This window comes from Lampetra fluviatilis, chromosome 7 (genome assembly GCF_964198595.1).
Source record: "Lampetra fluviatilis chromosome 7, kcLamFluv1.1, whole genome shotgun sequence".
NCBI lineage: Eukaryota > Metazoa > Chordata > Hyperoartia > Petromyzontiformes > Petromyzontidae > Lampetra > Lampetra fluviatilis.
The window spans coordinates 10425827-10450330 of NC_136281.1; the positions used below are offsets into that span (position 1 = coordinate 10425827).

Consider the following 24504-nt stretch of genomic DNA (forward strand, 5'->3'; position numbering starts at 1 on the left):
TCTCCCCACAAGCACTTGTTTATGATCCACCACGTGAAAGCAGAGTGTTCAAAACACAGCTCGTACGATTAAGGCATTTACATTGGCTAGAATATTATAAGAATATAGGCTTTGGCGATTGGGTGTAATAAAATAATCCACATCGATGACGATGCATATTTTAACATTTGTAAGTCTCGCCGATGCTAAAAGTTTGGCAGCAAAGGCCAGCTGCTAACTATCATTAGACTTGGCTTAAATATTTAAGAATATCATGCATGCTCATAATATCTTCTCCAAATGTTGATAGTGGAATGTCCATTTTTAAGAAGTGATATATTTTTTTAGGGAATTAAGTATTCACCCAGCAGTAATTCGATTAATCATCCCAATATACATGGTCTCAGTTCTATTGAAGAATTGACTGAGTTGTTGTCATGTTCTTACCATCTCGTTTGTATTGTTTTTCACTGGCTTGTCCACTTCATTCGTATATATCTAACATGCACATATAGTTTCCAATTAATTGGTTCACTTGGACAGTTGTATGCATATATCATCGGCCTAAGAATCAGTTTGAATTGATGAATCAATGCATCATTACTCGCCTAGTCCCAAAGAATAACACTGTAAATAATGTATTGGTTTTGACGACTAGACCGCATGCAAACGACTGTATTACAACGTTGATATTTGTCCTTCCTCCTCAAGGTATCTGTTCAATGATGCGGAAGTGAAGCCCTTTGACTCGACACAGCTGGCTTCCGAGTGTTTCGGCGGAGAGATGACGGTATCTTTTTCAACAAATACCGAAGCCCTCTCTGATCGTTTAACAAACACTGCTCGCTGCTATGTAACTGACGAGTTTTACCATTTTTTAAGTACTACGCTGCGAAATACCAATAAGCGGCAGTCATTCAAGTAAAATATGAAATTCTAGAGTGTTAAACATGAGGATTTGCCATTGTTTATTTGTTTAAATCTCCACATTGCTTCTTGTGTTTCAGACTAAAACATACGACTCTGTTACCGACAAATTTATGGACTTCTCATTTGAAAAGGTTCGTGTTATGTCTACTTAAAAGCATTTGTTAAGCTTTGTGTGTGTGCCTGAGCTCAGTTTTGCACGCATTTCAACAATTGTAACATTTTACTAAAGTATGAATTTGGAGTGAGATGTTGAAGCATCTCATCCCTCACAGCAATGGGCACCGCCGTAAACAAGTAACGCGCGTGGCCGACACTTTCCCCTTGCAGACACACAGTGCCTACATGCTGTTCTACAAGCGGGTAGAATCGAGTGAGGATGTGGGCAAGGAGTCCACCTTTGATATTCCCCCTGAGCTTCTCGAGGTCCGAAGTATACCCCGCTGTCACGTCTGCTGCAAACGGCACGCACACTCGTTTATTCATCAAAAAACTATTGCATATCGTGAATGCGTGTGAACTTGTGAGCATTTCGTCATGTAAAAGGCAAGTCGGCTGAGTTGCATTTGTGTGTCGCTTACAGTGGATCTGGCACGACAACATGCAGTTCCTCCAAGATAAGAACATCTTTGAGCACACCTACTTCGGGTAGGAACATTTTTTTTATTCTCTTTAGCCCAGGTTATCACTTTCACAATGATGAACCTCCGATTAGCACGGTTGGCTACATGCGGTGCGAAAGAAGTTCTACATACTTATGATGAATTATATAAGTACTGCACGAAGGTGGATTGTACTTGAAAAATTTGTTTTAATCCATGTGGAATCGGGATTTTTTTATTAATTATAAATGGATTGTGCTCCTTGAATTGAATATGAAACATGAGCTTGTGTTGCTCTGTGTTGTATCGTCCGTGGGACAGATTCATGTGGCAGCTGTGCAGCTACATTCCAAGCACTCTCCCCGACCCCAAGGCTGTGACCCTCATGACTGCCAAGGTGCACCTGCAGTGTGTGTGCGTGTGTGTGCAACACAGCCCTGTACGTGACCTATCCCATGAATGGCAGATTCGGTTTGTTATCCATACATTTGTAATTTTGGTCACTTTGGTGGCATGTGTATTGTTTCATGTTTCTGAGTATGTGTTTGTTTTTCAGCTGAGCACCTCCTTTGTGCTGGAAACATTCATTCACTCGAAGGAAAAGGTAAAGGTTTTCAAGATACAAACACTTCCTTAAAGGCCTGTCAGAAATTACACCAACACATCTCATCGGGTTGGCAGCATGTGAATGGGGGTTAGTGCAGTGTTTTAAGAGCTGCAGCTGCATGTAGATATAAATTGTGTGTATGTGTAGTGTAGCGGTTAGCACGTTGCACTACGAACCTGGCAACCAAAGTTCGATTCCCACTCACGGCCAACACCAGTGACGATTATCTGAACTGGCCCTGGGCCTCCCCTAGGTCGACTCAGACTCACATGAGTAGCTGGTGCGGTGTGTAAACATCGCCACTCGGGAGACGAAGGCGGCGGGTGTGGCGTTGGCCACCCACCCCCTTGTGTGCCGTGCCGGCCTTCCTAGGTGCTCGTGAACAGCACTTGCCCCAATAGTCTGTTAAGGCTATACGGGGGGATCTTTGGTTTGTTTCTACATCTAGATTGTATAACGTGGCCAAAATAATTTACTGCTGTTGAGTGTAACCTTACAGGACTATAACATTTCGTTCGTGGCTCCTGTAGTGCATATCCACTCCACATGTAACGATTCGCCCCCTTGCGTTTGTCATGTATTTAGCTTTAATACTGGTGAAAGTAGCACCTCTAATGGCTGCTTAAATCTGATGAATCAATTACGTACAATGTATACGACGGAAAATAATTGATTCTTACTCGCACAATTTGATGCATGTATAGTGAGCATAAGAATCGGATCGATGCTTTGTTGCATGCCTCGTATCTCCTGCTTATTGGGGCCCTGAATTTACAGTGAGCCATCTTAAAATTAGCCAAAGACAAACATTTTAAATAGCTGTTTTCTTGCATATGGAATTATGTTCAGGAGCTAAATACCAATGATGGTCTGCTTGCCACGAGAGGGCTTCAGGAGAGAGTTTGTGTAGTTTCATTATTCCTCTGTTGTTTGGATTCCATGGCCACAATCTGTGGCTTGTCATCAATTTACCATTTGTGAAGGAGATGTGGAAATGGGACCTATGGATGTTTTGATGCGATTGATGGTTAATACTGTATCTTTGAGGAATGTCAAAGCCAGGAGGTGCGATGTTTGGGTATCGAATGAGGGGGGTTTATTCTAAACGTCCGCATTGTTCCACTCTGTTTGCCATTGTTCTTCCGTCCTTAACTGTTAGCCATTAAATTTGAAAATCATTGAGAATCCAGGACACACCGATGGTTAGCTTTTGATAGTTATAATGCTTTGTCAAAAATGCCGTTTGTTTTTTCTTCACAGCCCACCATGCTCCAGTGGATCGAGCTCCTGACCAAGCAGTTCAATAACAGCCAGGCCGCGTGCGAGGTGGGCCTTGACCTCAGCTGTGTGTCCCATGGTGTGGGGGGGCAAGGGGGTAGTTGTTCAGTACCTCTTGGTGCCTAACCATCAGCTTACCAATTGTTTTTGATTGGTCAAGTGGGTGGGTGGTGCGACTATCAGATTTCCCGGAATGTTTTGTAATTTCTAATTCTGAAGTGGTGGCGAAACACTTGATAATAATATCAGAATCGGAGGTTTATTTCCCACAGAGTAAAACACATTGAGCAAAGAAGGCCTTTTTCGAAGGCAATTCGGCTGACAGACGACAACAAAAGTATTCCACAATTACAAATTAAAAAAAAGAAACTTCATCATGGCAGTTATATTGTTAAATTACATTCACACCTAAACGTTCGTGATTTAATAGTTTAAACGAGGACAGAGATGGCAGAATGGAGATGCTAAGAGACGAAACACGGTCCATGCCTACTTTGTATGCATTGTGGTTTCGTTCTCATGGAGAGTGCGTTATTTTGGTCGTTGTTGCCTTCAGGTGTGCTCCTTTTTTTACCGGGCTGCATTTTTTACTGAACGTTCGAAAAAATGTACACGAATAATCGAACACCTAATCAAGGGTGTAATTTTAGTATTAATTACTTTCATTATAGTTCCAACAGTGGATGAATCCAGTGTGATGAGTAATTCAAGTAATCCCCATGGGGTCCCCTGCAATCCGTTTAGTGGGAACTGTTGGGTAATAGCAATCGTGTTTTTTTTCTAATGCAGCATTATTCTATGAGGCTAGATTCAAGATTTGTTTCCATCCATACACAACCAGTTATCCTGTTCTTAATGGTGAAATCTCTATTTTACCTGGCTGTTGTGTCTGCCAGTGCAATTGAGTGAATATACAAATGTGCATCTAACACCTTGGTGTTTCTCTCTATACTCTGTCTAGTGGTTTTTGGACCAAATGGCTGACGACGACTGGTGGCCGATGCAGATCCTGATTAAATGCCCCAATCAAATTGTAAGACAGGTAACAATGTTTCTTTTTCTACAGTGTAGCTCATTGCAATGCTTCTGTATGTCTCACGCCCCACCCCATGCTGTTCTTGGCATTAAAACGCCTAGCAAGATTTATCCCATTGGGCAAGCGAGGTGCCTCTTTTCATTGTGCTTGTTGTTGTTGTCCTGTTTGGCTGAGAGAATGTAGGTCATGCAAAAGTAGGCTTACCTCTCTGTAGCGTGCTTAAATAATTAATTTAACAATTCCGTACGTAATGGAAATCCTATGACGCAAGCACTCTGAAAAGATCCTGATGTCTTGTTTTTTCATGTGACCATCACTAGTTTGTCCTAAAATCACAACACTGAGGTACATTAAGGGAGAATATTTTCTCTAAGAAACTCAAGTTACAGTTCTGTATTTGTAACGAAACATTGACAAGAAAGTTATTTGAATCCTAAATCATTCATTGGTTATTTTTGTTCTCACGGAAACTTTTTCACTCATTCATTTCAAGCCACCACCACGTTTGCGTTGTTCTTGTGCTGCTGCATCCGAATGAGATTTTTGTGTTAAAATCACACGACACGTTTTGTAAACTTGCACTGCGAGCTGTGTTTTTCCGCTGGAGAGATGTTTGCTGAGAGAGGGCGCCACCCCTCTCGGCCCTCGTTATTTTCGTCTCGTGTTCGGGTGCCAATGACGGATGGCGTGGGGCCCCTTCGTCCGCGCAGATGTTCCAGCGCCTCTGCATCCACGTCATCCAGCAGCTGCGGCCCACGCATGCCCACCTCTACCTGCAGCCCGTGTCGGACAATGGGTGCGCACCCAACCCTCTCGCTGTCCCTTTACTGAGTTTCACGGGAAAATATAGTTGGACATAAGTGCTATTTATTCAATCTAAATTCTTAGAAAGAAAAAATGTGCATGTCCTTCAAAGAATCTTACTCGACACACAAACAGGAGTAAGGACACAAATTTCCACGTTTTTTGTCAAATACACCCGAGTCAAAATATACGCTACACATGACAGATTAAATACATTTTTAGGGTATAATTGGTTTTCTGTGGTAGAGACAGGACACATATCGGAGTACACGATGCCATTAGTGGCTGTTAAGGAGAAACAGTTCTGTATTAAATACGATGAGTTACTCAACTAAATTTTATTTTAATAAGCCGATTATATTTCTCCTACGTCTTCATGTGAATATCAGTGATTGTTAATTGACGTTCCCACATTCCCCACAACCCTCTTTCCCCACCTGACTCCTTCCCACATTGCAACATGTGCTTGTCCCCCTATTCCCGTGTCTTACGCTGCCCCTTCAGCCCGGACGATGCCCTCATTCCGCTGGAGGAGTTGGGCCTGCGATCGTGCGTGACGCGCTTCGTGAAGACATTGCTGGCCGTCATGGAGCACGGCGTGAAGCCACATAGCCGCCACCTCACCGAATACTTCGCCTTCTTCTGCGACTTCATTAAGATGGGCGAGGAGGAGGCAAGTCCTGCAAACCTGCCGTGCAATCCCTTGTGTGGTTTCGGACCTGGAAGCTATTCAAGTGTTTTTTTATGTTCTCATTCCTAGTTCTAGAAATTGTTGTGGTGTTGGAACATATGAAGGTGCCGGTGCGTTCGAGTTGGTGATGAGTGATGAATCGTTCGTTTAGGAGAAAAATTGAACTTGCATTTCTTTGTTTTGTCTTATTTCTTTTAGCGCCAGTTCCTGTTGTCCGTGCAGGCCATCTCCACAATGGTGCACTTCTACATGGGGACCAAGGTCCCTGAAAATGTAAGGTCACTGAAGTCGTGCTTTGCCCAAAGAGGTTGTGCAGTGTATGTTAAATACAGTAACAAAATAATAAACACGGGTGTTTTAAACAATTTTCAAACAGAGTAATGCAAAATACACTGATTTTAAAAGTTGCATTCCTTCAAGGTTGATTGATGCAGTATTTATTTTTCTAAGACAAATGGATGTCGGTTAAACATCTCAAATTTCTTGTGCTCCGTTTGCGCGTTCTCGGGTTGAGCGAATGGCAACATTTGTCGCATGAATAAGATTTGTGCAGTGACTTAGTTTTGAGCAGACAGGTCTTCTATAGAAGCACCTGATTGCCACTGCCCCCACACACAGACACACCCCTTCTCTTTTCTCCCTCTTGTTTCATTCCTTTTTAAATCATTTATATTAAGTTCGCGTGCTTGCTTGCGTGCTTGCTTGCTTAGGACCGTGCAAATCTTTCGGTCGTTTTTTAACCCACTTCCCGTGATCCAATCGAGCTGACATTTTCCACACAGACTCGTTGTGCCAGACAATTATTGTTCGTGAAAAAAAATTCCCAAAATTTTACACTGTTTAGGGAAAACAAATTAAATATTTAATTACCAATTGCTTAATACTGGCAGACAATCATCTGACCCATAGGTGGCAGCCATTTCAAGCCAGAGGACGAGAAGACTCTAGCCGCCACGCATATAAAGGATTTATAGTGAAAAAATTTGTTTTTACGGGTTTACTTGTTTTCCCTGCTTTTTTGCTTTGCTTTTCTATTTCCGGTGGTTTCCTTCTTGTCACGGCCTCAGCTTGGTGCTATATTTTTTCCAGTAAATTTACTTGGGCTGTGGTTGCGACACTAAGAGTGTACCTTTTTATTTAACGTCCTCTGTGGAATAATTTGTTTATTGTGAATTTAGTTTTGCGATTGTTTTGGACGAAAATTAATTTTTGATAAGCGCACTGAAAGTCAAAAAATTCGGATAGTAAATTGGAGATTTTGGTCATGCTGCTGATTCCTCTGCTGCTTGTTCCTGTCTTCCCTGCATTGGGCAGCCCCAACCCCAGCCACAGGCGGCAGGGGAAGCCCTGTCGGAGGAGGAGGCCGAGGAGGAGGAGCCCGAAGAGGATATCCTGGCGCTCGCCGAAGAGAAGTACCGCCCTGCTGCCCTCGAAAAGATGATAACACTCATCGCTCACCTCGTCGAGCAGTCGCGATCCGAGAGGTGAGAATTGGCTTTCACCATGGTCGTTATTGTCATGGCATTGTCTAGCCACTGCTGGATTAAGGCCTATCCACGTTGTCACTATTCTCCATCATCCTCTGTGATGCTAAAACCCATCTCGCTTCTGCCCATGAGCTGATCTCTCGTGACTACACCTTTGTGTGGTCCTCTTGGCTGCAATTCCTCCCTTCAGCTGCCATTCTGTGTCACCAGTCATGTCCTTAAAGTTTTCTAATGATCACACCATCAAAATGTACACCACATTGTTCACATTGGTAATTAAGTGATGATGTGCTATAACTTTACAGATCAAAATAACATTTTCTTTGGTGTGGGTATAATCAAGTGAAATGCATCATTTTTTATTTGTCAATTGTTTACTGATGGTTGCCATCGTTGATAGGTAAGCACACAGACCTCGGGAACTTAGGGTTGCAGGCAATCTGTAGCAGGGATTGCAATCTCTCACAGTGTGACTTTTCGTACCAAGTGGCCAACATTTTGGGAATGCAAAATGTTCTCTAATGTTCTAAATCCTGTGTTTATTATTTTAGCCTTGATTTGAAATAAATTGGGAGTGTGTTCTAGCAGAATATCAAGTGAAGAGACATGCCTTGTATTGTTTGTTGATTTTAAAATTTCATTGCACTGTGAGCTCTGTACTGCAATGGGTTTTGTGTGGGACTGTGTTTTTTAAACGACATTGCTGATTTTCTTTTTAGGCACTTGACCCTTTCCCAGAGTGACATGGCAGCTCTTACAGGAGGAAAAGTAAGTTCCCTTCAAAAAGGGAAAGTTAACAGTTGATTTCCACTACAAGTTAAGATTAAAACTGTACCAATCTTGCATCGACAATCTTCACGCTACAAACATTCGTATTCTCTTACAATCATTTTCCTCTTAACACTGTCCTTTAAAAAATATACTTTCCAGGGTTTCCCATTCCTCTTCCAGCAAATCCGAGATGGCATCAACATCAAGCAGACTTGCAACCTCATCTTCAGCCTCTGCCGCTACAGCAACCGTCTGGCCGAGCACGTGAGTACCCCTTGCTGTGTTTGTCTTTCATCCTTGTGCTCGGCGTTTCCTCCTGTATTTTAAGTGATTCCTTTTTAGAGCGGCTGTATGCCATTAGGAATTAACTCCAGCTACTTCATGTTACACACCGTGTGTGTGCGTCTGTGTTTTTGTGTCCACGGGGAGCGGTGTTGCAATGGTTAGCGCGCTAAGCTATAAACCCAGCGAACCAAGTCCGATTCCTGTTCACGGCCCACACCAGATATGGTTATATGAACCAATCCTGGGCCTCCCTTAGGTCGCCTCAGTCTTAATAGAGTACCTGGTGCCATGTGTAAACATCGCCACTGGCGACAAAGGCGATTGGGAGTCGCGCTGGCCACTCATCCCCTCATGTGCTGTGCCGGCCCTCATTGGTTCTCGCTAACAGCACTTTCCCCAACACTTTGTAAGGGCTCTAAGGGAGATTTTTGTCGTGTATCCATGCTTCTGACTAAGGTGGTGCCATCTTATCGTGATGGTAATTCCCAGAAGAAAAACAGATTGCTGATATGTCGCACATTGCTGCTTTACAAAAACTGCCTTTATACATTTCTCCCACAGATTGTCGCGATGCTGTTTACATCTATTGCAAAGCTCAGTCCAGAGGTACAGTTAATTACCCTTACTCTTATTGTGCTGACAAAACAACTCATGCTAATTTTGTCGCCCTTCGTGTTTCGGTTCATACCAGCAGTTGGTGAGCGTCTGTGAGTACCTGCCTTCGAGGCAGCTCGCGATCCAATATAAGACGTACTTATGTAGTTCCTGTTGTGAAAAACCGCCTTGTTCAGTTGTTGTGCTGACGGCGGGCCGTGCGTTGAGCGTGCAGGCAGCCCAGCCATTCTTTAAGCTGCTCTCCATGCTCATGGAATTTGCGGCGGGTCCACCCGGCATGCCACCATTCACCACCTACATACTGCAGCGCATCTGGGAGGTGAGCACAACAACTTTAGTGTAATAACTTTTGTAACTTGTTAATGCTTGCTCAAGATGTGACCATTTCAGTTGCGGATTTCAGGTCTCTCTCTATTGATTGTTGCTCTGTTCCTGTTCATTCGGATTCGGCGTTGCCGTCGTATAAACATTTAATTTGGTTCTGCCACCCTGCCCTCTTCCCTCCCGCTCCCTCTCTTCATCCCCGGCAACAGGTGATCGAGTATAACCCTGCCCAGTGCCTGGACTGGCTGGCTATGCAGACGCCACGCAACAAGCTCGCGCACACGTGGGTGCTGCAGAATATGGACAGCTGGGTTGAGCGCTTCCTGCTGGCGCATAACTACCCGCGCGTCCGCACCTGTGAGCTCGTGCACACACAGACACACGCAGCGCTGACGCTCGGCCAGTGTCTTGGAGGTGGTGTTTGTGGAGTTCAGGTTTTGGATGTTCTTTGTGCGATCATCAACCTAACAGGTTCAATAATGTGATTTGTGCTCGGCATGTTATACTTTCGCTACGCTGTGCGACTTGCATACATTTCACAATTCGAGCTGCACTTCGATTCAAGAACATGCCCATTTTTGTCATGTGGTAGTATCTCATTTAAGTCTTGTAGTTTAGTGTCTCTTCATTAAAAAAGTTTCCTGCCTCCCTCTTGGTACTAATAGCACTAGGTGTGACATTTGCATTTAGTTTGCATATATAGATAACTATCCATAGAGGTTTTTGGGTTAGAGCGTGTAAATATATAAATGTGTCGTTAAAACCTGCCACCACCCGACACAGCCAACGAGTAAGGGTTGTCACGTAAACAGAACGTGCCAATTCGTCACTAGTACAGCACACCGGTGTGTTGGAGAGCCAAGCCACAGCATTTGCAATCTGAGTACGACGTTTCGCTAGTAATTATAACTAGCTTCATCAGGTGACAGCCAGATTTGTGGAGAAGTCTTACTGTTTCGTTCCTTATATAGAGGCATAGATGTGTTGACCACGCTTCTGCGCTTGCACAATGTGGGGGGGGAGTACTGAGGCAACGTACATTATGCATGTGCATTAAGCGAGCCCTTTGAACTTGTCTTTCCTGTCTATTGTGTTTATTAAAATAGCCCTACCAACGGTAATCCCTGTTGAAGTACGCTGCCCTTTGTAGGCATGCATTTAAATAATGTATTATTTGATTATTCACTATGTTTGATTTTGGGTGTGTATCATGGGCGTGAGAATTCCAATCGTTAAATTTCTGAAAATCATATCATGCCTAACCTCTTGCACTAATTTGCATACCACAAAATATACTCCGATTACCAAGTGGCTCCAGACTCGCTGCTACCACCACCTGCGAAATTGTGCACAAACCTCTCTCGTTCTGACTCTCCTTTCCCGTTTGCCCCGTGCCGCCCCCATGTTCTTCAGCGGCCGCCTACCTCCTGGTGTCGCTCATACCCAGCAACTCGTTCCGTCAGATGTTCCGCTCAACTCGCTCCCTCACCACGCCGGGCCGTGAGATGCCGTTGGGTCCCGAGGCAACGGGCGTGTTGCACCGCGTCTACCAGGCGCTGCTGGCTCTGCTTCCGTGCGCGCGCCCCTATGCCGATGCGCAGCTCCACGGCACCACAAAGCTCGTGCCCTACTTCGGCCTGCTGTCGCACTGCCTGGTGTCGCGCGCCGAGAAGCTCATGTTCTCGCCGTACTTCCAGGACCTGTGGGCGATCTACCAGCCGCGCCTCTCAGAGCCCGCCATCGCCACCAATCACAACAAGCAGGTGCTGCTCGCCTTCTGGCACGCGGCCTGCGTAGGTTGCCCCGAGAACGCGCGCCTCGTGGTGCAGAGCACATCGGTGGCGCGCAACATCGCCTTCAACTACATCTTGGCGGACCACGACGACCAGGACGTGGTGCTCTTTAACCGCGCCATGCTGCCCGCCTACTACGGCCTGCTGCGGCTCTGCTGCCAGCAGTCGTCCGCCTTCACGCGCCAGCTCGCGTCACACCAGAACATCCAGTGGGCCTTCAAGAACCTGACGCCACACGCCAACCAGTACCCCTCGGTGAGACGCCGGCCTCGAATTTAGGCGGTTTGCCATTTGGTTTTGTCACTTTGTTGCAATGAAAAACTTAGTGTGCTTCGGCAGCCTTTCTGAATCTGTTGTGTAATGTTGCTGTTTTTGTTTTGTTCTGTTAATATGCACAGATTTTAATCAAAATGCTGCTGCTGAGCTCACAAGCGGGAAGGGACCCGCCTGGGACTTAGAAAATTTAAATGAGAGATGTTGAAAGGGAAAACTTTTCCAAACTGGCACTGCTTAAGATACTTTGTCCCAATCCAGACACAGTGCCCATGGTTAATCCTTTTTTTATTATAATGCATTGATGGGCTCAGCCTAATCACTCATGACTGTACAACAAAACCATGTTTGCTAAATTCCAGGTATAATTTGACTATCATTGAACAATCGCATAGCAGAGTATATAGGAAGGTGTACCTCTTCCTGTTAAAGCAAAACAAAGTCTCTAGAAGCATTTCATGAAATATATCTAGTGAAAAATATCTTCCACAGGGCAATGGATGACACACAGGGAGCACTGCTTCGCAAGATTTCTCTCATTTTTTTTGTCTCATTCTGTTGTTTTGTGCACTCGCACGAAGTTACTGTCTTGGCAGCATTCACTCGCGTCCATCCTCCCACTCGCGCACATCGTACACCGACGCGTCATTCGTTCTGCGCGAGTGTGCTCATTCTGCGTTGTGCCTCTACATTTTCTGTGCCAGGCCGTGGAGGAGCTCTTCGCGCTGATGCAGCTGTTTGTGGCGAAGCGTACAAACATGACGGAGGAGGAATTGCAGGACGTGCAGCAGTTCAAAAAGACGACCATCACCAGCTACCTGCGCTGCCTGGACGGTCGCTCATGCTGGCCCACACTCATCAGGTGAGCGTGCGGTGAATGTAGGAGGTAAACGTTATACGTCATACAGCCCAGGAGCATGTAATAAAGTCACAAGTCAAGGAAAGCGTTACTAAATAGAAACAATGGCCACGTTTAAATCCCCCCGTCGCTGTACACCCAGCATTATAAATGGGTGCACCACAGTTAGTCGATTTGCAGGCAGCATGCGGTGGGATAAAGTGTGGGTACTCTCACCTTGTCCAGCACTTCTGGCCAGTGTGGAAGAGAAGATCAATACCCTCTAAAGGGGTTTTATAGAACTCCCTGAAATGGAAGCCCTGCCACCAGCAGTGGCATGAGCAAAAAATTGCAGGGCCCGTACCTGTGCGCTTACTTTTTTATTCAGGAAAGCTTCTCCGAGTATCAAGATTTTATTATTTCACTCGGGGCCTGCGTTGGGATGTTTGCCTAGTTCCTTTTTAAGTAGTGTTCTGCATATGATAGGAAAGGAGTGCCTCGATTAAAACCCATGCAAAGGAGGAAATGCCACTGAAAGGTCACACGCACAAGTGCTTGATGAACGCACGTGATGTACTCCCATATTATGGCCACTTCTGCATCCCAGTAGCTTTTGGAGTTTCACAAATATATTTTCACCAATTTTTGCTTGCAAAGTGCTGTATAACAGGTGTGCTCTACCACTTGGGGCAGGCCTGGGTTTATACAATGTAAATCTTATTTTATTTATGCCGTGAATACAGCCTTATCTCAAAACACCATATCGCTCTGAGATTGATTCACAAATGGTGGGGAGAGGATTGTTGCAAGTACTATTAGGGACATGTTTAAGATTATAGAAGAGGCAGAGCACAGGAGATGAGCTTAGAGATTATTACGTGTGGATAGATTTAAAAAGGAGAGCGCTGGGATAGACAAGTCCAAGGGATATATGTATACTTGGAAGGGACATTGATTCATACAGGACAGAGCAAAACAAAATCAAACAAAGCAGAACGATGATGGGATCCCACGTGAATTATGCCAAATGGGTCTGCAAAATTGGCCCATTGTCAGGCTCCGTTAATTAATACTTTATCTCTGGAAATGGCATTGCACAGCCATTGAGCCCCATTGGTGTATATTTTGTTGTACGAGTGGTGCTTCAGATTTTAAATGCTCTTCACACCTGTCTCTCAATGCTTACATTCGAACCGTGGAAAAAATCCAGACAGGTTGAATACACTCTTGAATGATGTTTAAATTAAGCCGTGCATTTTAAAGGGTGTTGTAACTGAGTTCATTAGGAGTGAACCTTAAATATATATATACATTGTAATTGGATCCCTTTCATTTGGATTGTTGAGTAATGAGATTTCAAATGGGCACGAATACTCAATGTGTTTATTCTTATTATGATTGTGCTGCAGCGCCTTCCGGATCCTACTTGAGACAGATGAGGACCGCCTGCTTGTCTTGCTGAACAGAGGACTCCTCCTCATGAACGAGGTGAGACGCATCTCTCAGGCATCCCAGACTCGCTGTGTGCTACGAGCCAGGGCATCGCTATCGCACTCACGTTTTCAGCAGGAGGATCGCTCATAGGCACAGCCGTCTACAGTGCTCTGTGCCGGGCTGCTGTTTGTTCCTTTGAAACAGCTTTTGTTAAATCAATTTGAGAAAAAAACGTAAAGATTAGGATGCCCGTTTTTCAGTTGTGTTAACAGTTTTGTTTACCTTTTGTAATGATGGTGTGAGCCTGTGTTACATACCCATGTCCATGAACAACTGATGCATGATTGAATGTGCACAGTCCTTCAACACGCTGCACATGATGTACCACGAAGCAACAGCATGCCACGTGACGGTGGACCTGGTGGAGCTGCTTTCCATCTTCCTGTCCGTGCTGAGGGCCACCCAGCCCTTCCTGCAGCGCAAGGGTGAGTGTCACCCCCACCCGCTGCTTGTGCCCCCTGTCCACCCTAGAACCCCATGTCTCCCGCAACCACCTCCTCCTGACATCACAGCGACAAAGTGATGTATGCCTTTACAAGCCTCAGGTCGAGCCATCTGCTGGCCTCTCTCATTCCCTCGCCACCTCACCCTTTCATCATCCACTCGACATTGCACTCATTGCTGTATTCTAAATATCCTGACAACCACAGAAACATTTCCTCACGTGCTTAGTGCTCCGTGGTGCCGCATACAAGACCCATGTTACATTAATTGCTTCCCCGTCACCCATCGTCATGCATCACGACTAATTTCCCATGCGGACACATCTGCATGCTTTCCATGTTTTCTGTCATTCGTCTCGGATGTTCAATTTTAAGTTACATCAGCTGTATTATGTCGTCTGTTTTTATACATTTCTTCCCTGTAATTTTTGCAAATTTTACACCCTTTATTGTTTAGTGAATAATTGTGTTCAAACTTCCTGTGATATAACTGTCCCCCCTCCCACCTTTATGGTTGTGTACAGACGTGAAGCAGGCTCTCATCCAATGGCAGGAGAGAATGGACTTTGCCCACAAGCTGCTCACGCTGCTCAACTCCTACAGCCCCCCTGACCTGCGCAACACCTGCCTCGGTAGGGCACGTCTGTGATCGTCGACCCGATTTAAAATAACGACGCAACTCTTTGTGTGTATACATTTCTATTGCAGGCATTGTTATCGAGTCTTCAATGACGGGTTGTCACTTTATATCCGTGTTATACGTTTTATTGGAAGGATTTCTTACGAAGTGTTCCATTTATGTCGGTGGCAGGGCGTTCTTGTGGTCGTTGGGGAAAATTCCTATTCAACACGATAACAGGTTTTAGATTAACGTGTCCCTCGTTAGAGAACATCGCATTTCAATAATAAATTGTGCCATTTAAATCCATAGCTGGTTGGTTAACTGAGCCGACGGGGGAAATCTGCTTGCCTAAAACACTCCCGTTTGCTGTTCCTCGCGAGTGCAGATGTGCTGAAGGAGCTGGTTTTGTTGTGTCCCAACGACTGCCTTCACACGATGGTGCCCTTCCTGCAGCACAACCACTTTGCTTATCATCGCAACAATATGCCCAGTGAGTGGCCTGCTTCCCCCCCCCTCCGCGTGTTCCACAACTGCAGCCTTCGATGGAACCTCAGAAACACCTTGCCGTTGTGTTTGTGATTCACCCACCTCAACGATTCGAATAATTGTCACGATTCGACTCGAGAACCAAATGTCTCGTCTCGTTTTTAGCATCTAGTTTGTATTGTGTTTTTTTTCTTGTAGGGTACAGTTTTGTTCGCTCCATTCAGCCGAAATGTAACATTGGAATACTATTTACTTATAATGTACATAAATTGTAAATAATACATTCTCAGGCCCATGATTGCTAAATTATAAGTCATGTAAGTTGAGTTGGCTCAGGTGTGTGTGTATGTTGAGGCAGCTCGTGCTCCGGAACGCTAACCTTATTGTGTGATGTCGCGCGTGCCGCTAGACGACATGCCCAAACACGATTTGCGTATCTCCGTTCCCAGTGTCCATCGGCCCGTACTTCCCGTGCCACGAGAACATGAAGCTGATGAGCGGCAAGAACACAATCCGCCCTCCACGGCCAGAGCTCAACATGTGTCTGCTCCCTAGCATGGTGGAGACATGCAAGGTGCAATTCCTCCACACGGCCACACAATCGCCCACACAGCTGGCCAGCCATCCACACATTCACCCACTCACTAACCCACCCAGCACTCACACATACAGCCAACCACATACCCACCCAGACACCCACACTTATACCGGTTTACCACACACCTATCCAGCCACCAAGCCATCCACCCAGCCCAGCCACACAAGCAGGAGAATGAAGGAGCTTCTGAGCTATTGAACCTACAGTTCCTAAATTCCATCAGGCAATAGCGCACAAACTTAAAACCCAGCCACTACATCATGTTTTTTCCATCATCATCTCGTGTTATCTCTTTTTTTCCGGGTACTCCGGCTTCCCACTATATGAGGCCCAATGGCTGTTAATGGAATTGCAGCATGAATTGTGCATAAATCAAATCCTTTTCACTTTCAAAACCACTCCATATGGACTGGTGATGTAAATGGGGATGCAGACAATAAAAAGAGGTGTTAATGACCACAAAGAAATCTGTGTCCTCTTGGCAACAAGACTGGGTTGCGCAGAGCACTTAACGAGTAATGGGCTGGGAGACGATGGGATGCGATCGGGCGATGGCGCGGACAGCCTGAGCCGTGCTTGCGCGAGTCAGGAACCTCAGCTGCTGCACGTTCTCTGCACCCTATTATGTATTCATATATTGCCATTTCCAAGGTCTTGAAAAACAACAGAGCATTGAGTTTTCCAGGAAAAACACGAGGTCATTGACCTGAGCTACCCTTCCTCGTGTTGTGAAATATATTTCTATATATTGCTCCTGTTGCTCATGTTGTCCTTGAAAACCTTATGTATTGGTTCGCTATTGGTAAAGTAGCAGCGTTGAAATATTTAAAGGTTGCGAATTATTAAGTAAAAGTCATTTACAGTTTAACCTAAATAGATCCTCCACTATAATTGATTATTTGGCTAACCTTGTCCCAGGATGGTTTTGGCAGCAAATAAGTGCTTGAGTATTTGCAAGACTGATAGAATAACCATTCGGCTATAAATGTGCTCGATCCACAATGCTAACATTTGTTTAGTTTTTCAGTTGTTTGCTTATAAAAATGTAAACGGGGAAATAAAGTGTATTTACACATGGTAAAAGTGCTTTGACTTCATAGAATACTTGGAGAAAAAATGTTTACCTTGCAAAACCCTGGCATGACAAACATGTGTGGCCTTTTAAAATTGTACATACTTTATTCATTACTAGGGCTTTAAAATATTTTATCTAATTGGCTTTATATCCAGTTGTACAATAATACTATTCCTTATCGATCAACTGTGAAGCCTTTTCTCTGCTAATTTATCTGGACATAGTCTTGTAAGTTGTTATTTATCCAGCCACACACAATAAGGATCAATCAAACTTTATTTCTAAAGCACTATTCGTGCAAAAAAATCGATACATAGTGCTTTACAGGCATGAACAATAACAGTGAAATTGTAGGCAAAATCAAATCGTGTTGTTACAAATTTCTAGCAAAGACATAATAAAAATAACACATTAAGAAAATCCTAATAAAAAGCAAGTTTTTATATTTATTTCAAAAGTGCTTAATGATTCTGAAGCCCTTAAAATTATTATTTATGTTTTTACATCGCAAAGCAGAGTCTCTTTTGGATTCTAAGTCCTGTAAGGACATGGCCTGGGAAACGCTCAGCAGGCTTCTTAAAAACTTTATTTCCAAACCATATCTGTGCCCTGGGCGCAAGATGTTATCAGCCTCGTCTCGGGGTTGTGGACTCGATCCTGAGCCTAACGCCTGTATATTTGGAGTTTGGATGTTCCCCGCATGGTCGCATGTATTTTTCTCCAGGTCCTCTGGTTTTTCCCTCCACTTGTTATCAACATGCATTTAGAGTATTTGGCTGCAATACATTTCCATATAAGTCACTTTGTTGAGCTATCATTTGTGGCCAGGTCGCTTCTCAGTGGGCCTTACCTGGTAAAATTGAATAGTAAAAAATAAGATTTTATGGATTCTGTGCAGCTGACGATGGCCGTGGTGCGCACACTCGCGTGTTGTGTAGGGCAGGGACGAGGCCTACGACCGCCTGCTCTTGGACTACTTCCTGCCATACCACCACTTCATGGACATCCTGTGCCGCGTGGCAGTTAACCAGGACAAGGTCACTGAGACGCTCATCAAGCTCAGTGAGTGTTTGGGTGGGGTGGGGGGTGGCAACATGGAGAAGGTAGAGCATGGGGAACTAGGTTTGTGAGGAGAAAGATGCGGTCTTGAGAATGGAATGAGTGCGTGAAAGGGAACCAAAAAGGGGCAGAAATATGAGTGCTGAGGAAGGACGATAGCGAAGAGAATGAACACATGCAGGGAGATTATTGGAAGTATTTAATGTGCAAACAATGTGGATGAACAAACCATAAAGATTACAAGGCTAAAGAAACAGGTACGTCTGAGGTAGAGGTGTATACTGTGCAGAACTTGTGCTGCATAGACCCAGTTTTACAATGCCAAATGCAGTGTCGCATGAATGTGGCTGAACCATTACTGACCAGGCGCTGCAGCTCTCTCATTTGCCACACATTGGCAGATAATTAAAATCAATATTTAAAATGTCATATCTTGCCGTTAAATAATACATGTACTTATCAAAATACATATTTATGTTTTAACATATGATTAATTAGTGGCATTTTACAATTGGAATTAAAATGTAATACAATACTACGAAATGATGGGTAACGGAAAGTGTTATTTTGTGTTCACTCTGAAGGGCCTACGAAAACAGACTTTTTGGCAGTAAACAATATTGGAAGTAGACAACTGCAAATTTAATACAGTCAAGCCTCGTTATTTCGGTATTTGATCATTCGGAATTGGGGATAATTCGGCACAGCTGCGCTTTCGGCATATATACAGTACTAGCCTATAGCCCGTCCAAGGACGGGCGTATTGCAGTAAATCTGAAACTTGCAAGCGAAAAGCAGACCGCGACGTCATATTGCATTAATGCGTGTGCAATTTGTCAGGCCGCGGTGACACGACTTATTTCATTTAAAGGTTATAATCCCTTGTTCATCATGACGTCCTTTTGTACCTTGATGTCTAGCGTTACAGAGATCGCTTGACGTGAGGGTTCTGCCTTTGAAGTGAGGGTTGTAAGTTGACGCCGAGGAAGGTTGAGGAGGCACCTCCCCACCCCCATGTGGAGTGACGTCACCCGCTCATGATTATTAATGAGGGGGGTTGTTCAATGTGGAGTGCCGTCCCCTGTGCATGATTATTAATGAGGTGTGTGATCCATGAGGAGTGACGTCATCCGCTCAAGATTATTAATGTGGGGGGGTGGGGTGCTCCATGCGGAGTGACGTCACCCGTACATGATTATTAATGAGGGGGGGGGTCCATGTAGAGGATCCCACCTCTTCATGATTATTAATGAGGGGGGCTGGTCGACATGGAGTGATGTCACACGCGTTACAAACGGACCTTGGCTCATTCTATTAGTAATTCGCCATGAGCCGATTCGCCGTACCGACTGGTCCAATTTTGGCAAACACGTGGAGTGATGCTGCGCAACCACGACCAAAACGACTCGGTCTAGTGGCGGCGCGCATGGTGAGCGTTAGTGCAGACCTGTTGCTGTGGACTTTACCTTGTTTGTGCACTCTGTGCAAGCCAACCCGCTCAGAAATGTCGTCTCTACCTACATCAAGAAGCAATAGAAAGGGACTGAAGTATAAATCCCTTTTTGTGAGACAAATCAAAACATTTTGCCTGCAGTGCTGGTTACTGATGTTAAGTGTTAGTTTATTTGGAGAAAAAAATTGGGATTTTCTTTTTCAGGCAGGAGGCACTGGGGAGTACCATTGTACATCATTTGGAATATTGGATAATTCGGCAAGGCCGAATTAATAAGGGTTTACTGTATATGCACATTAACCAATTTAATTTAGAATAGGTGTGTTCATTCCTTTAAAACCTCATCTTACCAAACGCTATGTCAACTTTGATGTAGATTTCACGTGATAAATGATAATGACACTGAGAGAGAAAATTAGATAGCCATCTTTCCGACAAAAGGCCTTCATTGTGAGGACTCGCCATTTCCGACGAGCCGTCCGTCCAAGACCTTGACTCGCTTGTGTATTTTTGTAATACCGTACCAGCCAGATGTTGATGCACATTATTACGTCACTGGGCCATGTGAGCCTTGCACAGATTTATGTTGGTCCTGGTGACGGTGGTGAAGGATGCCGCGGTGGGTGCAGCGGTGGCGAAATATTAACTCCCTCGCCTGGTATGCAGGAGATTGTGGGTTCGATCCCAACCCTGACACCTGTATACTTGGAGTTTGCATGTTCTCCCCGCGGTCTCGTGGATTTGTCTCTGGGTCTTGTCTCCGGGTCCTCCGGTTTTACCTTCCAGATTTAGAAACATGCATTTAGAGTATTTGGCTGCTATACATTTCCTTGCGATAAGCCACTTGGTTCAGCTACCGTTTGCGGCCAGGTCGCTTCTTGAAAAAGAGCCATGCAGCTCGGTGAGCCTTACCTGGTGAATAAAAAAAAAGTCAGAAGGCTGTGCTCGCTGCTTTGATGGATGCGCTGTCTGAATTCTTTGGTCGTGCTTTTTAAGTGTGTGCATGTCGTCCACATCAGGTGTGCTGGTGGCGTACGAAGGAGTGCCGCTCCATCTCACGCTCTTCCCCAAGCTCTGGACTGAGCTTTGTCAGCCTCAGGTGGGCGGGCAGCGAATGTTTGATTGCATAACGCGTTTTATTATTTTTCAGTTACAATTAGACAGCCAAGGACTCGAATAAGCGAAAATATAATTAGTATTTGCATTGAATGTTTATAAATTCCTCAAGCCTGCTTTTGCAACATTAAAAAATATATATCTTTTTTTATCCTAACATTGCTTGAGCCTATTGAAATGATAATTGGGCCCCAAGTATAAGTTAAAGTGTATTATGCTAATACTCGTTTTGTTGACCACACTGAAAAAGGGATAGCCATAATGTGATGTGCCAGTAACAATTTTGATAATTTTACTTCTTTTACATGTTCGTTTTTGGAGTAATACATTATTTAAGGGTTTGTTTATTACTCAATAGTTACTATTAGGTATTTTAAAAACTTCATCAGGAAACATTTTTTATGTCATTCTCTTCAGGCTCAACAGTGTCAAGTACAATTTCCAACTCGTATTTTTATCATCTACTCTATCTCTGGCTACAGTGACAAGATATTAACTACCTTGTCTGGTATACATAAGGTCGTGGGTTTGATCCCGATCCCGACACCTGTATATTTGGAGTTTACATGTTCTCCCTGTGGTTGCGCGGATTTTTCTCCGGATCCTGGTTTTGCCCTCCACATTTAGAAACATGCATTTATAGTATTTGGCTGTAAACGCTGTCAGCGAATGATTTCGCCAGGCAGTGTCGTACTGTGTGGTCCACCCAGAATGCTGTGGTCCATACGTGCGTCTGGGAGGCTAAAGGGCGGTTACTTTCCGTGTGTGACCTGCGTTGGGTGTTGTGTGCGTTCCCTGCAGCCTGGCAAGGCGTGCCTGAAGCTGCTTTGCGAGGAGCCCGTGTTCTCCGAGTACATCGAGTGCATCCTAATGGACGAACGCACGTCGCTCAATAACAGCGCCATCTACACCTTCCTCGCGTGCTTCTTCCCGAAGGTAACGGCATCGGCCGCGCGACGCGGTCTCGCAGCGCACACGGGAATGAGCCGAGCAGCGGCACCAACGTGCGTCCACGTGGGCGCGTACTTTGCATGAGCGTGTGTGTGTATATTTATGTGTATGCACTCAGTTGTAACGTTTTCAGCGTAATAGTTTTTGTGGAAAGATTTATACATTACGGTTTTAAATGCAGCAATATAAATGCGATTCAATGCCCACACACTGCGTATCACCATTAACAAAATGCCGCCTTGCCACCTGATGATTCGGCGTGCCCATTAGATGAAAGAATCAATTTTATTGAACATTCTATAGCACCCGCCATGCCTGCCGGAGTCGCATAAACCAGTTGCATAGAGTCTGTGTACAAATCTAAAGTAATCTGAGGTCGTGCGCTATTTCGTGCATATATCGTCAGCAAATAAATTGATTTTAATTGTTAATCCAAGGATCGTTAACTTGCCTAAATGCATGTTAATGATTCAGGTGATCGAGGTGGGGAGGCAGAGAGAACAAGTAAATAGGAATATATAGCAGGGTTGTAATGGGGCACAACCAGAATATATGCATGTTTGTTGAATTTAAGACCCCGATTGGTTCTTAAAAACCATAAGCACCCCCATACTTGTCCCTCGTGCTTTACAACCTCGGTGCTTATAAAGCACGACACGGAGCGGGGACGCGGGGAGACAGAGCATGAGATAAACGGTGAACCCGGCCAATCCCAACGAGAGACTTCTCTGCGCGTGTGGGTGCATGTGGTGTAGCGGTTATGTATGTTTGTAGCCAACCGTGCCAATTGGAGGATGCGTAGCCCTATTGGTGCACAGAATAGTTTCAATATTTATTTCATATCACGTTTACATTTCGTTCTTTGTTTGAATAACTGCTTGTTAATTCAAATTTGTTTAAAAATAAATAATAAGACTGAAGCAAATATTTTCCTTCCAGTCACTTAGCCAACTCACAAGCAGAATTAAAATGTATATGTCCTTTACGTTTGTCTGAATAAATGCATTTACGAGAGAGAGGGAGACAGGAGCTGCACATGTTTAATTTCATTAAATTCCAGACATCGACCGTACTCGGAAAGCTGTTGTGAAAACAATGCATACACATCACTACTCCAGCACGAGCGGTTAGTTAATTCTGCTTTGGAAAATAGAAAATTACTCAAATGATACGGATCAAATCAAATCTTCCCACAGGTGCAGAACCAGATACTGTCCGGCTCCAACTGCCCGAACCTGCTGACGAACCTGGTGAACACGCTGGTGAGCGAGCAGGGCAGCCTGCAGCCCGAGCTCTTCGCCCAGCGCGCGGACGCCACTCGTCTCGCCGCCAGCATGAACGGGGTGCGTCCACCCTCCCACAACACGATGCAGATTTGCACATCATTCAATTGCGGCCGCGTCTCGAGCCCTCGCAAAGAAACGGTGGGAATGTTTATTTATTCGACAGGCGGTCATAGGCCGAGGACGGGAAGCCTTTTTGAGTTTGGACTTAAACAGGGGTAGGAAGTCAACAGCATGGATGTCTGCTTTAGATGCACCATGCAATGATTGTTTTGGTTAACCTTTCCCACAGTTTAATTGTCATGATCTGCCTCCCAGTTTTGCTCAAGAATCAATTTTAACGTCATTGAAATGGTCTCACCCATGCCACCTGTATTGTCTCCATTGTCGCATCTGTACCTTGGGTGCTGATTCTTTGTTAAGGCTTGGTCACGCCGTGCTGGTGTGATGTGTTGTAACCCGTGTGTGTGCGCATGCGCGGGGATACACAGGACCTGCGAGCCCTCTGCCTGCTGCTGTCGGTGCAGTGCCCCCGGCAGCTGGAACCGGCGCTGCTGCCTGCGCTGCAGGAGCTGCTGGGCCGATGCCGCGCCTGGCAGCAGCAGCAGCAGCGCGAGCGGCAACGCGAGCAGCAGCAGGCGGTCGCCTCTGGCAGCGCAAAAGGCAAGGTCGACAGGGGAAAGCGGATGCATCGCGTCCCATAGAGAGATCCTGGCTATCAGGTCTTTTGATGATGCCTGTCTTTTGGCTTCAGAGTGCATATAGGGTTGTTTGTTTACAGTTTTTTACGTTTATATAGCGTCTATAAATGCAAGTGCATCCCAAGGTTCTTTATGAAAATGAATTTTAAAAGCTACATTAGAGTAAGAGGGTCAGGAGGCAGGCCATGTAAACACCGTGACGACTCCATGAAGAGCATGATACGTGAGAATATTTCATGGAAATTGTTACCATCAATTGTCACTGACAATGCCTTTGCATTGAGCGACTGCAGAAAGTTCGTACGACAGTGGCATAGTGGGAGGGTTCTGTCACGCCACTGAACATTGAGTTTGTTTAAAGTGTGTTTGATGAGCAGTGCTTGATCTACAGAACACACAATTATCGGTAACTTTCTGTCTGATTGGAAGCTGCCATCCCTTTGCCCACTGGGGGTAGAAACGATCCATAATTGAGCAACTACTTAATTTACAATAAAAAAACGGTGCTGCAAACGTTACAAGTTGTGGTTGCTGACAAGTTTTTCCCTACAATTGTCCTGGTATATCGTGGCCTTAAGAGACAGTTAGGAGGATGTCTTGATAGGGTTACAAACCAGAGTGGAGGCTTTCAATGAGCTCACTCGCATACCTTCACAATCTACACATGCAGTGGCGTAGTTGCAGGGCCGTGTGAGACCTGTATGACCACAACTTTACTGGATGAAAATGTAGTTAATTGGCTAATTGTGAAATTACGAATTAGATTTTAATTTAGGCTGACGTTTGCTTTACTGCTTTTACGCAATGTCTTCAAATATGAAAGATATGCTGTTTGTGAAAAACGTGTTGGCACGTACTTTAATGCGACTTGTGTAATGCTGTGGCTGCGGTTGCCACACACCTGGCATATGGT

General features: G+C 44.8%; 1 protein-coding gene across 3 annotated transcripts in view; it reads left to right on the plus strand.

Moving 5' to 3' along the window:
- USP34 (ubiquitin specific peptidase 34) overlaps positions 1–24504 on the plus strand; it is a 78238-nt gene that overhangs the window by 51906 nt on the left and 1828 nt on the right. For 2 of the 3 annotated variants that reach the window (XM_078858453.1, XM_078858455.1), the window contains exons 51-79: positions 691–769; positions 987–1040; positions 1237–1332; positions 1490–1554; positions 1830–1905; positions 2065–2112; positions 3376–3441; positions 4355–4435; positions 5140–5225; positions 5738–5906; positions 6123–6197; positions 7239–7408; positions 8131–8179; positions 8342–8446; positions 9029–9073; positions 9297–9401; positions 9616–9763; positions 10820–11454; positions 12177–12334; positions 13720–13798; positions 14103–14229; positions 14772–14879; positions 15255–15359; positions 15805–15929; positions 17967–18090; positions 20560–20639; positions 21458–21592; positions 22804–22950; positions 23382–23553. In XM_078858453.1, the coding sequence (XP_078714579.1) occupies positions 691–769; positions 987–1040; positions 1237–1332; positions 1490–1554; positions 1830–1905; positions 2065–2112; positions 3376–3441; positions 4355–4435; positions 5140–5225; positions 5738–5906; positions 6123–6197; positions 7239–7408; positions 8131–8179; positions 8342–8446; positions 9029–9073; positions 9297–9401; positions 9616–9763; positions 10820–11454; positions 12177–12334; positions 13720–13798; positions 14103–14229; positions 14772–14879; positions 15255–15359; positions 15805–15929; positions 17967–18090; positions 20560–20639; positions 21458–21592; positions 22804–22950; positions 23382–23553 (3512 nt within the window). The remainder of the gene's footprint in view (positions 1–690; positions 770–986; positions 1041–1236; positions 1333–1489; positions 1555–1829; positions 1906–2064; positions 2113–3375; positions 3442–4354; positions 4436–5139; positions 5226–5737; positions 5907–6122; positions 6198–7238; positions 7409–8130; positions 8180–8341; positions 8447–9028; positions 9074–9296; positions 9402–9615; positions 9764–10819; positions 11455–12176; positions 12335–13719; positions 13799–14102; positions 14230–14771; positions 14880–15254; positions 15360–15804; positions 15930–17966; positions 18091–20559; positions 20640–21457; positions 21593–22803; positions 22951–23381; positions 23554–24504) is intronic. The other variant, XM_078858454.1, reaches the window with a different exon arrangement.